Source organism: Castanea sativa, chromosome 5 (assembly GCF_040712315.1).
Source record: "Castanea sativa cultivar Marrone di Chiusa Pesio chromosome 5, ASM4071231v1".
Taxonomy (NCBI): domain Eukaryota; kingdom Viridiplantae; phylum Streptophyta; class Magnoliopsida; order Fagales; family Fagaceae; genus Castanea; species Castanea sativa.
Window position 1 is genome coordinate 19,881,327 of NC_134017.1, and position 14,361 is coordinate 19,895,687.

The window sequence follows — 14,361 nt, forward strand, 5'->3', positions numbered from 1 at the left end:
ATCTTAGTTTAATACTTGCTGTACTGAGCTGGGGATCTTTCTCTCCCTTCATTCCATCCTATTTTTCCTCTTTTATTTGTAACAATAGAGCTTTTAATCCTTGTTTATTATTATTATAATGAAGGATATAATGTATTTGTAACAATTGAATTTTTCCCTCACATTGATGTAATAATGACTGAAAGTACTATAAATTCCCCTAACCGAGACACATAAAGACCCCCAGGACTGAATACCTTCATAAATTTATTTAATCATTAAACTCTGGACTTTTAGGTGTAATTTCACCTTTACCGCTGGAGGACTGATTTGAACTATAACACTGTAAAAAGGACTAATAATATAACAAATTAACAATAGTAACGTATTTATTGGGCTTTATTATTGTCTTCTTATTAGAGTGTGGCCTCTATCTCTTGCTTGGGCGGACTTCCACAACACCGAAAGCCTTTGGGCTCTATTTCAAGGGTCCATCGTCGAGTCTCGACTTGGCTACCTCATATTCTATTTGAGAACATCAAAATTTTCCCCTCAATACATAGACAACACAAGAACAATTGTTCAAGCACTTGGTCTCACAATCCTTACGGGTCATGTTGTCACCTTCATTAAACTTTAGGCATTAGCTGCCATCGATCACCTTTGGTTGGAGAGAGCAATAGGATCCTCATCACAACTAATTATTCAACAGAACAGTCCTTAGTACAAAAGGTCAAAAACTGTATCATTGGTCAAAAAATATATAAGATAAGGGATGGAATAAAGCTTTATTATTATTATTATTATTTTTAAAAAAAGGGCTCTCTTAGTATATCTTCTTAAAAAAAAAAAAAAAAAAAAACCCTAGAAATTATATGCAGTTAGAGCATCCACAGCAGTGGTGCTAAAAAGTTAGCTCCACCTATAGCAGTTTGGATGCTAAGTTAAATTAATTCCATTGACTCTTTCACTCGGAAGGGTTGGTCTTCGCTGAATATTAAAAAAAAATAACATTTTTGGGCTTGATTATTATTATTATTATTTTTTGAGAAAAGGGCTGGATTAAACATGAATATAAAAAGATGTAAACTCTATTAATAGTCCATGAGATTCTTTTCTTTCTTTTTGAGAAGCCATGAGGTTCTATTTGATTCCCCCCAAAAAAAGGTAAAAAGTTACTTGATATCCCAGTAATTCCCTTCTAAAAAAAATCTCAGTAATCTCTAAAAGGAATTGTTAATTATAGCTGCAAAATTGATTTTGCCAGCGTCCACTTCAAATCATGGATGCTTTGTTGGCTTGTAGCGCTTTCTTCCTTACCTTTAACAATAGTCAATAGATTTAGGCCAGATTCCCAGCCTTTCAGAAAATCTTATTACATTACTCAGGTCCTCCATGGGCTTTTCACATTAGTGTCCAATCCACCCGTAAATAGGTAAATAACCTGGCCTTTTAACAGATGGTTCTAATGGGTAAGTAAAAATTAAATTTGCAAAGTGAATAATGTCAATGTGAATTTTAACTATAGTTACATTTGCAAAGTTGCTAAAATAATTTTGTAAATTTACACAAATAAATTCATTTCGCATATAGTTTTTTTTTTTTTGGTTTCTTTATGTATTCCAGGCTAAAAGAAGGCAATGGATGGTAATTTTTTTATGTAAAAAAATAAAAAATTAAAAAAAAATTAATATTTTCTTGTAATGTAGTGTAAAATAGAAAATTTGATGTGAGGTATTTTGATAAGTAAATATGTAAAATAGAAAAAGTAAATTTTTATATTAAAATAAACCTAATTTCTTGCGCCAGGCTTGCAGAGCCATCTATTAAAAGGGCAGGTTATTTACCTATTTATGGGTGCATTGGACGCTAATGTACGTATTTGGATAAGTTGATTGTCCTTAGAAAAAGAAAAAGAAAAAGAAAAAGAAAAAGGTATTTGGATAAGTTTTGCCACCCCATAAAACGTGAAAAGCCCATTGGAGCACTTGAGCAATGTAAGATTTTGTGAAAGGCTGAGAATCTTGACTAAATCTATTGACTATTGCTGAAGGAAACATACTGTTGGATTATAGATGGGCCGGTTAACTAATTCAATTATCCAAGTTGTTTAATTAGCTCAAATTATATGCAAATCGTGGAGGCACTAATAAATTATTAAATAAACTAATATGCAGTAGAAAAAAAAATAACACGGTCATTTATTGACGAATGGGGAAAACATATTGTAATGCAAAATCCCCACAGGGTAAATTTAGGTCACCACTCCTAAGAATCTACTAATCAAGAATTAAGCAGTTACAAGTATAAGGAATCTTACCACTACTGTGGACTATCCTAAAATACCAATCTACAGTTGAACCTTTACACCAATTTCTAATTGAACTTGATTTTGTAGAAGACTTCTTCGTGTGCACAGATCCTAGTATGTGATTAATTCCAAGCAATTGAAAGATTGTTGTTGGCTGCAAAGTTTTTCACTTCAAAGTACGTTAAAGATCTAGAAGCACTTGGTTACAAAACTCTAAGGCGCGCAAAACGTAGTAGCTTCTCAGAGAGTGTATAAATTCTCTAATTGTGCCTCTATATCTTTGATGTCTTTAAAATAAGCCTTTTGTATGGTCTAGGGTTGTAGAAAGAGAAACCCTAATCATCCAAGTCATCATGGAATTTCAGTTCTGAGATTTTTGAAATTGTAGGTCTTGATAGATCAAGCTTGTGTCAAGCTTCTTCATTAAACCTCGATAGATGCTAATGTTGAGACTAGTGTCGAGCTTTACTGAATAAGCTTTTCTTCACTTGTTTCTTAGACCAATCTTCATGTCTATAATGATATCACTTGTGCTGAGTGTGCAACGCACTTCTTGAAACATTAAACCAACTTAAATATACCAAATTACAAGCAAAGTGCGTTTTGTCCAAGGATAAGTCAATACATAGAAAATATGACCCTAACACATATAATCACTGGAGTAATAATTGATCAATGACTTTATTATATGAACACACACACACACACACAAACACATTTATAGAAATAAATTGTGCTTGCTTGAAATGCAATGTGTATGTACTATGTCCCTACAATTCTATTTATGTTTTCTATTGATCCTTTTCAACCCACAAATTCTAGTCATCCCAAAGTCAGATATTTTCAAATTCATCTCCTCATCAAGTAAAATGTTGCTTGCTTATAAGTCTCGGTGAATTACTTTGAGTCTTAAATATTTGTGGAGATAAACAAGTCCTTGATCAATGATATCAAGGATATTGAAGAGTTTTTTTCCAATTTAATAAATAATTTCTAGTAGAATCTAACTCATAGTATAAAATAATATTTAGCAAATGATAAAGATTCATCGACTTCATATAAAAGAAAAAAGAAATACATAAGCAAGTTTTTCTTGATAATGAACAAATGTCTTACCAAAAGGATGAACTCTAAGATGTTGTTTGGCATGTACTCGTAGATAAGTATTTATTTTCTCTTCTTGAATGCATACACTTAAAACCCTGATGAGATTAGCGTATTGGAGTTTGACAATAACTTCATTAGAGAACTCTAGCAATTATTGTCAAGAACTTCTCAAAAGTCTCTTTATAGCTATTTCTTTTCTAGAATACCATATACCCTGAAATAGTATTGTGCTAGTAATAGTTTACTCACATGATCTTAATTGTGACTCTATTTGCATGATTTAATTTTCTCTCAAGATTATACCTTGTCCTTGGAGGTTAACGCAAGTGTTAATTTATTGAGAAAGAGAATTGTAATAAAAAAAATTTCTTTCGAAAAATCAACAAACAATTTGCTGAAACAAAACAAACATGCTAACATTAATTTAGAGATTTCACATATTGCATAAAATTAGGGTTTTGTCATTTTGATCCTTACCCTATATCAAAGCAATGGGACTTGAGAGAGAGAGAGAGAGAGAGAGAGAGAGAGAGAGAGAGAGAGAGAGAGAGGTATTCCATTAAAATAAAATAAATGAGTCGAATTAACACGGATCCAAACCCATAGGAAAATACCCTATTTGAATTAACTATTCGAATTAAAGGACTCATCATAAAGGGGTCATTCCAAAGAATAGACTTGGACCCAGTAACCTAAGCCGAACTATGTGCTTGCTATGCTTGCTTTGTGCCACCTCATGTGGGTTTTCTTACTTTTGTGTGCATTTTTGCATCCTTGTTTAGGTGTTCATGTATATGTCTTTGTGTGCTTGTTTGTGTCATCAAGCATAGTTCCTACCCACAATCTCGTGCAGTTCACACTCGTCTTTGTACATGAGATCCCGAGTCCCTTTTAGGAACTTTGCTTGATGGCACATGTGTCGTCCATACTCCAATACAATGGCATTACCCACACCAAATTCAAACCTAAATTTGTCCTTCTAAGACACCCTTTCTTGTTTGTTTGTTTGATAACATGCTTGTTTGCTCATTTGGATGCTTCCTTTCCTTTGCTTGCTTGCCTTGTTTTTTTGTGAAAGCTCGGATTTGTGTTAAAACACAAAAACTTGTTCAGACCCCGAAATAAAAATTACAGCTGGATTACTTTTACTCTAACTTAGACTAAGTGCAGAACAAAAGTAAATAAGTGCAATGAACCGATAACTCTACCCTAAGTCATATTCATCTATTATCAACAATAAAATGAAAGCTTAAAGAGTAGAGAAGAAAGATGCAAATACAAGATAACACCGAGACGTGTTATCGAAGAGAAAATCGAAGAACTTGATGAAAAACCTCTTCGCGACCCTCTAAGTTGAAATTGATCCACTAGATAATAAAGTTGGAGTACACAAATAACAAAAGACCATTCAAGCCTAGTCTACCCCATGTACTTGAGCCCTCCAAGCTCCTGCTGCCAACTAACTTCTCAGAGCCTTGTCTTCTTGAACTTTCCAAATCCTGCAATTCAGCCCAATTGCATCCACCAACGAATGGCTCTTTCCAATACTTCCTAGCAGCACCAAAATCTCACTTTACACACAATATGGGTGTGGTAAGTGTTTGGGCTAGCAACCTCTCAAAGATCTAGAGATGGAGAGGTAGGAGTTGAGAAAAACCACAAGGAAATATGTAGATGATTGTGGGTATAAGAATCTCTAACTCTCAAGTGAATTTTCTAGGGTCTTCTCTTTGAAAAACACTCCTTATAATTTATGGGTAATGGGGGTATATACAGTGTGGGTAAAGACTTAGTAAAGGAAAACACAAATTTTTGCCAAATAGATACTTTCCTGGGTCCTTCACGGGTTAGCCCTTCCCACAAGACAGTTGCAAAAATGACAGCCTAGCACGACTCTTCATCTTCTAGTCATGTGCTCTACACGTGGCTCTTTCACAGGTTATTTCTCACGCTAGTTGCAAAATCCACTTGTTCAACTTTTGAAGCTTGATTCTTCACCAATCTCTCACACTCATCTCTTACAATTAAACCTGCATATATACAAGGAAAATGATTGAAGAAATTACAATCAAATTTGGCATGGAATTAAAGCCAACACAATATAGTTAGAAATCACGACTTTACAATTTGCTTAGTGCTCTCTATACTTGTTTCTTTGTTTGTTTGTTGACTTTACAATATATGCTGGCTTTGGGTTTTCTTTGTTTGTTGCATGTACATGCTTGGAGCGCGGGCATAACTTCCAAAACGTAAGCTAAAAAAGGCAAAATGTAAGCAAAAAGAGCAAGCCCAAAAAAGTGCAACGATTAGTAGATTAGGAGGCTTAGCCTCTCTGTGTGATTTTTTCTCTCTCTCTCTCTTAGCCTTTTTCTATAGAACCATGTCTATAGATTTCTAGACTAGGGCTTTCTTTCATTGTACCTTGCTTGGGCCACATTCTTAGGGTATGACTATGTCTAATCTTTACATTTCTTGTACCTTGCTTAGGCCATACCCTTTGGATGTAGGTAATGTCTAATTTACCTTTCCTGTACCTTGCTTGAGCCGTGTTCCTTGGGTATGGTGATGTTTAACCTTTACTTTTCTTGTCCCTAACTTGGGTCATATCCTTGGAGCGTTGGCAATGTCTAGTTTATTTTCTTGAACTGTGTGCTTTCTTTGTGGATGCTTTATATATATATATATATATATATATGTTTTCTTGTTTAGAGAGATGGTCATGCACTTTGTATGATGGACTCATGCTCTTGACCTTGGAGTGTGGGTGTGCATTCAAGACTTTTGTTGTAGATACATATTCATGCTATATTGTGTGTATGATCATTGTGGTGTGATTGTTTCAATCCATGTCAACTAGTGACATTGGTTTCCCCATGTATGTTACATGCATAAATGTGTGTAATGCCCTAATGAGCCTCGACTTGCCTTAGTATGAACATACTGATGCATGTTGTATATACATGTACAAACACTGTCGGTGTTCCATAGCACACCAAACGTGAAATTTAGCCGGATTTTCCCCGTGAAAATGGGGTATCCTTTTGCCATATTCTTACAGCAAAAGCTTGATGAGAATAGTATTTTGTGTGTTATGACACTCCTGACTCGAAAGTGTTGTCAGATTTCTACCACAAAAATAAGGCGAAATGCTAATGGATTTTTGTCGTGGAAATTTGGCAACAATTCCAAATGTGCTAGCAAAGCATTGATAAATGCCACACCCCTTTCCAAAATCAAAACTCAAAGTCCAATTCTTCTAAAGCCCCAAAAGTTAATGCCAATAGCTTTTTTTTAACTACCAATGTCCAAAATTAAGATTTTACCAAAACAAATGACTATTTTTGGACAAGCGTTGTGGGGTGCCTAACACTTTCCCCACATGTAACTAGACTTTCGAACTCAAGAATCAAGATTTTTACCATTTGTATTAGATTAGGAAAAACGACTATTTTTCTTAGCCTAGAACTTGTAGTAAAATCAAATAGAATTAGGTGACTAGTCACATCTTAGAAAAAAAACCCAATGATTGGTGGCAACTTCACTACCTTTGGAATAATAGATTAAAATTGACTCAATTCAGTCACACACCAGAGGTTACCCTTTTTCTAACCCTCTTTTACAGCACCCGAGCTGTGTTGAGGTGCGAGTGTCACCGTGGTGGGTGATCGACCGCCGTGAGGCATCGACAATTGAAAAAAAAAAAAAGGAACAAAATTAGAAAAAGTTTAAGTCAAGTCAATAGCCTCATACAGGTATTAACCAATCCTACTATTGCATATTGAGATCCCTAAGGATCCCACATCCAATCTCTCTTTGGGGTTAATTAAGGTGTTAGAAATAAAAGATAACCATTTGAACTACCGTGTGGTAGACATTTTTGTTCTATTTAGAATCCATAATTGTGTGGTATAAGGATTTTTGAATGAAAATATTATTTTGCTATTTCTTTTGCAAATTATCAAGAATATCAAACATGTAAAATAGAGGATGGATTTTTTATTCTGGTAGAAAGTCACTAGAAAAAAAAAAAAAAAAAAAAAACGTGTCTCAAGAAAAAAAATCCTTAAATTCACTAGGAAATTTCCTAGGAATTTACCAGACAAATAAAGGGGAAAAGACCATGAATTTTTATTAAACTGAAATCTATTGAACTTGATTGACTAGAGAAAGATGTTAAAAGAAAAACATGACTCTAATTTGAATAGAAAAACATTAATAAACGCATTTAAAATCATGAAAATGATAACCCTAAATTTAAAATTTTAAAAATTACATAAAAAATACTAAACGTGTGGACCCATAAGTGGGGTCTTGAGTCAATTTATCTTGACGACATATGAAGTAGACGCTTTTGAAATAGTAACAGGAAAGAACACGAGAGCACATTGTGGACCAACAAAATTCTAAGGGAATACAGCGTTCAATCAAAGAATAATAGGTCTTTCTCTTCACCGGCCCCCAAAGCAGGTAACTCTTTTAAAAGGATTACAATTAAAATTAAAATTGATAATTGTATATTTGTATCATTTGATTACTTCTTCTATTATTAATTATTATTTATTTATTTTTGATGAAACAGAAATATGCACTCCCTAGTCAGTAAAGTATATTTTCAAAGATGATTCATAGCATTTGTATAATATTATTGATGATTAAGTTTTTTCACCACGAAATTATAACCCGCACAATATGCAAATATACATTATTATTAACGTATATGGTTTTTATTATTATTATTATTATTATTATTATTATTATTATTATTATTATTTATTTAACATAATAAGAACTTAACTCAGGAAAACCTTTTTTTTATTTTTTGAGAAACCGGCCCTTTAGGCTAAATTAATTAAAAGAAGAAAAATTTGATAGTTAACAGTTATACAAATTCGGAGGAACAGACTCCATCCAAGCCACCAAAGGATACGACAACCTAGTTCTCTTAGCCAAGACATCAGCTAAAGCATTACCTTGCCTATACACATGAGAGAAAGAAAAGCTCTGAAAGGAGCTAGCAAACAACAAAATGTCTTGAATAATATTACCACATGATGAATGTAAAAAAAGTCTATTACTATATGAAATCTTAAGGAAAACCTTAAGTTTAGTCGAATCAAGATCAATGATAGATCAACCGCCACATGTATTGTTTTATTTTATTTTAACTATATGAAATAATCCTCTCTCCTTTTTTTTTTTTCCCTCCCCAATTAACCTATTATTTTTTCCCTTTACATAATACAATGCACAACGGAATATTGCATAATTAACCTCTTACAATAGATAATAGATACTTTAGCAATCAATTTATCCCTTTGTGAATGGTTCATAGTTGGTTTCAATATTTAACGATACCTGTACCAACTATAGCGCAATATCAAACATCTTTGACAGGACAAAGAACAAAGGAAATTTCTGTTCTCCAATTAAATTCATCGAAATTGATAAAATTAATTAGTGAAATTAGTGTAGTAATTAAACAATATAACCTTATTGTTGATACCCGATTTTGGTCGGGGGAGATCAAGCACACGTGAAGACGACAGGTGTTAGTGTTCCTCACACAGAAATCTAATTACATGTAGCCCCTAATAAAAATTCTAATACATTTGAAATGTATAGAAAAATAAATGCTACTATGTCTATCCCTAGATAAACATACATTTGAAAATGATTAGTGCATTTATCTAGGATCCATCCCTGAAATTGTAACGTCATTGATGGAAAAGCTTTCCTTCTTCATTTTGGCTACCATTGGCTCTTCTACGACTGTCTTCATGAAAAATGCTGGTTGTTTAGGGGTAGGTAGTCGGATGGTTTCATTGAAAAGCATGCAAATAACATCTTGCATGGCGGGTCTATCTGCTGCGTTTTGTTGTACACACAAGAGACCAATTTGAATGCATCTCAATGCTTCATTTGAAGAGCATGATTCATTCAATGTTGTGTCAATTAGCTCTATACCTCTACCTTCATTCCACATTTGCCATGCCTAATAGAAGTTCAGTTAGACAAAATGCTTACAATCATGTAAGACCAGATTTCAAACAATTTACAAAGTTTTATTGTTTGGATTGCTTACATGCCCTATAAGATTGAGTGGTTGATCTGAATGGTAGAGGTTGTTATTCTTCTTGCCAGTCAAAATTTCTAATAGTAGGACTCCATAACTGAATACATCAACTTTTGTTGAGATAATACCATTCATAGCATATTCCGGAGCCATATAGCCGCTGAAATGAGAAATGAAAAAAGAGCTTAATGTTTCTAAAAAGAGATTTAAATTCACCCATAATTAAACTAAATTATGTTAGGTTGAAATGTATTCTTACAATGTTCCAATAGGTCTATTTGTCCTTTGTTCTGATTCCTTTAAACCAAATTTTATAGCTAGGCCAAAATCAGATATTTTTGGATTCATCTCATCATCAAGTAAAATGTTGCTTGCTTTTAAGTCCCGGTGAATTACTTTAAGCCTTGAATATTTATGAAGATAAACAAGCCCTTGAGCAATGCCTTCAATGATGTTGATGCGTTTCTCCCAATTTAAATACCTCCTTTTTGTAGAGTCTGTTTCAAAGAATTATGTAATAAGTAAATAAGCAATTGATAAGCGATGACCTTATAAAAATGATAATAGCAATAATTACATATGCAATTATGCTAAACCTTGAGCATACCAAAAAGGAAGAAATCTAAACTCTTGTTGGCCATGTATTCATAAATTAATATTTTTTCTTCTTCTTGAATACAAAACCCTAAAAGTGTCACGAGATTAGTGTGCTGGAGTTTGGCGATGAGTATAACTTCATTTTTGAGTTCCATCAAACCTTGTCGAGAATTTCTGGAAAGTCTTTTTATGGCAATTTCTTTCTCATTGACCAATTTTCCCTGAAAATATTTCCCATTAGTTATATTTTAATGTGGTCTCAATTTACCTGTCAAAATTTTACCAAGCCCTTGGCTTGAGCTCAATCTTATTTCAAATTGTTCCAAAAAATGGAAAAAAAAAAAAAAAAAAAAAAAAAAAAAAAAAAAAAAAAAAGAAAGAAGAGAAGAGAAGGAAAGAAAGAGAAAGAAGCTTCATGATTTTACCTTATAAACTAGTCCAAAACCACCCATTCCTAGCCTATTTTCAGTTGAGAAATTGTTTGTAGCAGCTGTGATGCTTTCAAAGCTAAAGATTTTCAAATCAGTCGAAGTCATTGCATGTCCAAATTCTTGTACTAGCATATTTTGTTTCATCTTTTTCTTCCCTGATTAACATACATACTGTTACTATATTTGTTCGAGTAAAATTAAGAGAAATATTGTTACTCATTGATCTTTAGTAATAAAATACCTTTAAAATATAGAGTAGGAGATTACCTTTTGCTTTGTATATTTTCCATAATATAGCGATGCAAAACAGGGTGATAATAGTTCCAACTTCCGCAACGATTAGCCATATCCACCACCTGCTTGCTGTAATATTGACAATTTATACAATTCTAAACATGTTGTCTTCATATAAGCATGTAATGCATCAGTTAAATACATTTTTTAACAAGTAGACTTACGTACCTTTGGATTCAGGGCCGCATAACTCTCGCAAACCATCTGAACGATTACTTATAGAACTTGTATCTCTGCGCCAAATCTCACCCATGCCGGCGCGAGTGTCAAATGCATATCCAAAGTCAACCCAGGAACAATTGTTGTCACTGAAGTATGTTTTATTCTCATTTGAAATGAAGCCAAAATTAAAATACTTTTGGTTTGATAAACCATATGATGACCAGTTGGAACGCCCATTGAACCAAGGCCCAGTACTACAATGGATGTTACCTAGCCACAAGATGACCAGTTGGTTACTATTGTTAAGAGTATAGGATCCAAAGTCAGGGACATCACGGTTTCTCTTTGGTGTCGTAGGCCAAGAATGCGTGTCAGTAGTGTTTGGCCGCAAATCTCGCTTCACAGACCCATTTGAATTCCCTTCGTACAGTACAAAATTGCCAGCATCCACTAGAATAGCACTAGTATTACTTTCACCTTGAACTGAACATAGTATCTTAGACTGATACCCAATGTATGAAATTCTCAAGTGCCCATACTCATCTATAGTAAGAACACTACACTTGTCAGCAATTGGAGTGCTTCGATTAGCATCCCAAACTGGCTTCTCATTGTTTCTGTTGTACCATATTCCTAGGTAAGCTATTCCTGCAAGCTTGAAGAATCGTATTATAAAGTTTTCATTAGCTGAAACTAGTTCATCCCCGTCTTTGAGCTCTTTCCCATGGACTAATTTATCAGCTAGCTTTGAATAAGATGGACCCAACAAAGGTAGCAAACAGGAAAACACAAGGAAAAGGTTTCGTGCTCTGCTCGCCATTATCAAAAAAGTCTTCGATCATGTAGGAATGGAGTTAGGATTCAAGAATAGTACATCTGTATTGGGGCCTTTTTCCTTTTGTATTCTGGCAACTGAAGTGTTACTTGAGAGAAAGCGTCAGGCTGACTGTGGCGGAAAAAATATCTCCTTGTCCTTTCTATGAGCGGACCTCTAAAAACGCGGGTCACACATTTTGGATAAGCAGCGTTATCTAACGTCTGCGTTCTTCTTCTTCTTCTTTTTTTTTTTTTTTTTTTAATCGTGAATATTGACTTTTTTTCGTACCCACAAACATCACCATTTATGCCGCAAGTTGCTGTGTATTTTCTCTGCAAGAGACGGGAAGGCGAGGCTGACTAGTTTGCCAAGGAAATGTGAGATGATTAAGGATTTTGTCTTCTGCCAAAATTCCCACGCCAGCCAAGGAAAATTCTTGGGCATGGGCTTGGGCTTTACAACAAAATATTATGGACTTAAGCTTTGAACATACCCAACTAATTTTAAAACATACCCAACAACACATTTGTGTGAGGCTGATATGTCATATGCTCTGGTTTGATACATGGAGGAGTTGGCCTCGTTTTTCATGAATTCATATGCGAGTCAAGTGGAGTTGTTGAGTCTGAGTTTTTTTTTTAATCTTTTTTTTCCTGTAATGGTAGGAGTAGTTAGCTAAAGTTTGAATCTTTTGTTTAATTGTGTGAGGCTGATATGTCATATGCTCTGGAAGTCATATGCGAGTCAAGTGGAGTAGTTGACTCTGCGATTTTTTTTTTTTGGTTTAATGATCTGTAATGGTAGGACTGGAAGTTTGAATCTTTTGTTTAGTTGGGATAAGCCTTAGCTCCAATGTATTGGAGCGGACAAAATGTAGACACGTGGTAAAAACTACTAGTGACTTTGAATTATCAAGTTGACTTGTATATTCCGTTGATGAGTTACAAGTTTGAAAATAAAACTAAAAGACTCAAGTATTTAAAATATTTGTTTGGCATGGAATATTTCAAATCTTCACTATCAACTTGAGGACGAGTTTTTTTTTTTTTTTTTTTTTTTTTTTTTTTTTTTTTTTTTTTTTTTTTTTTAAGTGGAAGGGTATGATGTAGAACATAATTGACAATTAGATTGCATTTATTTATTAATTTTGGAATTTAATTTTTAATTTTCAGAATTTAGGCTTAGGGTATTTATTTCCTTGTCTTTAGGCGCTTTTAATGATTAAATTTGGTTCTTATTATGTTTAGGTATTAATTAAGATTAATTTTAGAATTTTTTTTTGTCTTCAAGTTTTACGGAGTCTTTAAATAGGTTTTCCTATTTTATGATGGGTTTTAGACCATTTTTCTTAGGGGTGTCAATTCGGATTAGCTTGTCGGGTTCGTGTCGTGTCGAGTTAAGAGTATTCGACTAAATGACTCAACTCTAACCTGACTCATTTAATAATTGTGTCATGATCCTTCAACCCTAACCCGACCTGTTTATAAGGCGGGTTGACCTAACCCAATTTATTTGACACGCTTAGTAAACGAGTCATATTGGGTTGGCACGAATATAACACAACCCATTTCAACCTACATAATATTAAATATAACATCCATCTAGAAATAAAATTTTTTACATCCCAAAAGCAGCGCATACACTTCAAGTCTTCAACCCACATTTAAAATAATATAGTTCAACAAAATTATAACATTCATCTAGAAGTAAGTTCTTTACACTCTAAAAGAAGTGCATGCACTTCAATCCAAATTCAAAATAACATAGTTTAACAAAAATATAATATCCTTGAAACTCACCAAACGCTAAGTATCAATATTGAAAGAATTTGAGCAAACAGTAGACTAATCCTGACTATGACTACGATTATCATCCATAAATTTTTTGTTGATGTCCAAATTCATAACATCTTCCACAAGCTCATCCAATTTTATTTGTGCAAGTTCTATGCGAAAAAAAGAAGAAGTATTAGTAGTTACAAAATATGATCATGCCTCAACAGTTTTAAAAGCAATACCCATCACATCTAGTTTATGAAGTATCTCAATAAACCCACTTGCAAGATATGCAGACGATGTCCAACACTAATACAAACACAAAAAGTAACACACGACACAAGACAAAAGTTACAACTATGGCCTTAATCAACAATTAATATATCTCATATATTAATAACAATACATGACTCTAAAGTTTATAGAACAAAAACATTATGCAGAAAAAATTATTGCAAAATTTTGAAATACCAAGAAAACAGTTTTCTTTAATTCTAAAACTCACTAAAAACATGAGAGAGAGAGAGAGAGAGAGAGAGAGACCAATAACCAGTTTGAGAATTGGGTGTGAGTGCATAAGATAGTAGAGTGAATAGTACAACTGAAAAAAAAAATTAGATACTTATAAGAAGGTTTAGAGATCTAAGATTTGTAAAATTTCAATTTCCAATTATATCTCTTATAAGTTTTTGTAATTACTCACTTTTTTTTAAAAAAAAATTATAATATATGTTGGATATAAAAGGTATTTGACAAATCTAAAATAAAATGAATATATATTTGTTATATGAGTTAAATGGGTTGTGTTAAGTTGA

The 14,361-nt window shown here is 33.4% G+C and overlaps 1 protein-coding gene across 1 annotated transcript; it reads right to left on the minus strand.

Moving 5' to 3' along the window:
* Positions 1–8,864: 8,864 nt before the first annotated feature.
* LOC142634347 (G-type lectin S-receptor-like serine/threonine-protein kinase At1g67520) lies at positions 8,865–11,922 on the minus strand. The gene is made up of 7 exons (XM_075808645.1): positions 10,961–11,922; positions 10,766–10,861; positions 10,493–10,653; positions 10,078–10,288; positions 9,730–9,967; positions 9,480–9,630; positions 8,865–9,389 (listed from the first exon to the last, which is right to left on the minus strand). Exons 1-7 carry the CDS (start codon positions 11,772–11,774, stop codon positions 9,081–9,083), a joined length of 1,980 nt encoding a protein of 659 aa, XP_075664760.1. The 5' UTR covers positions 11,775–11,922; the 3' UTR covers positions 8,865–9,080.
* Positions 11,923–14,361: the final 2,439 nt, after the last annotated feature.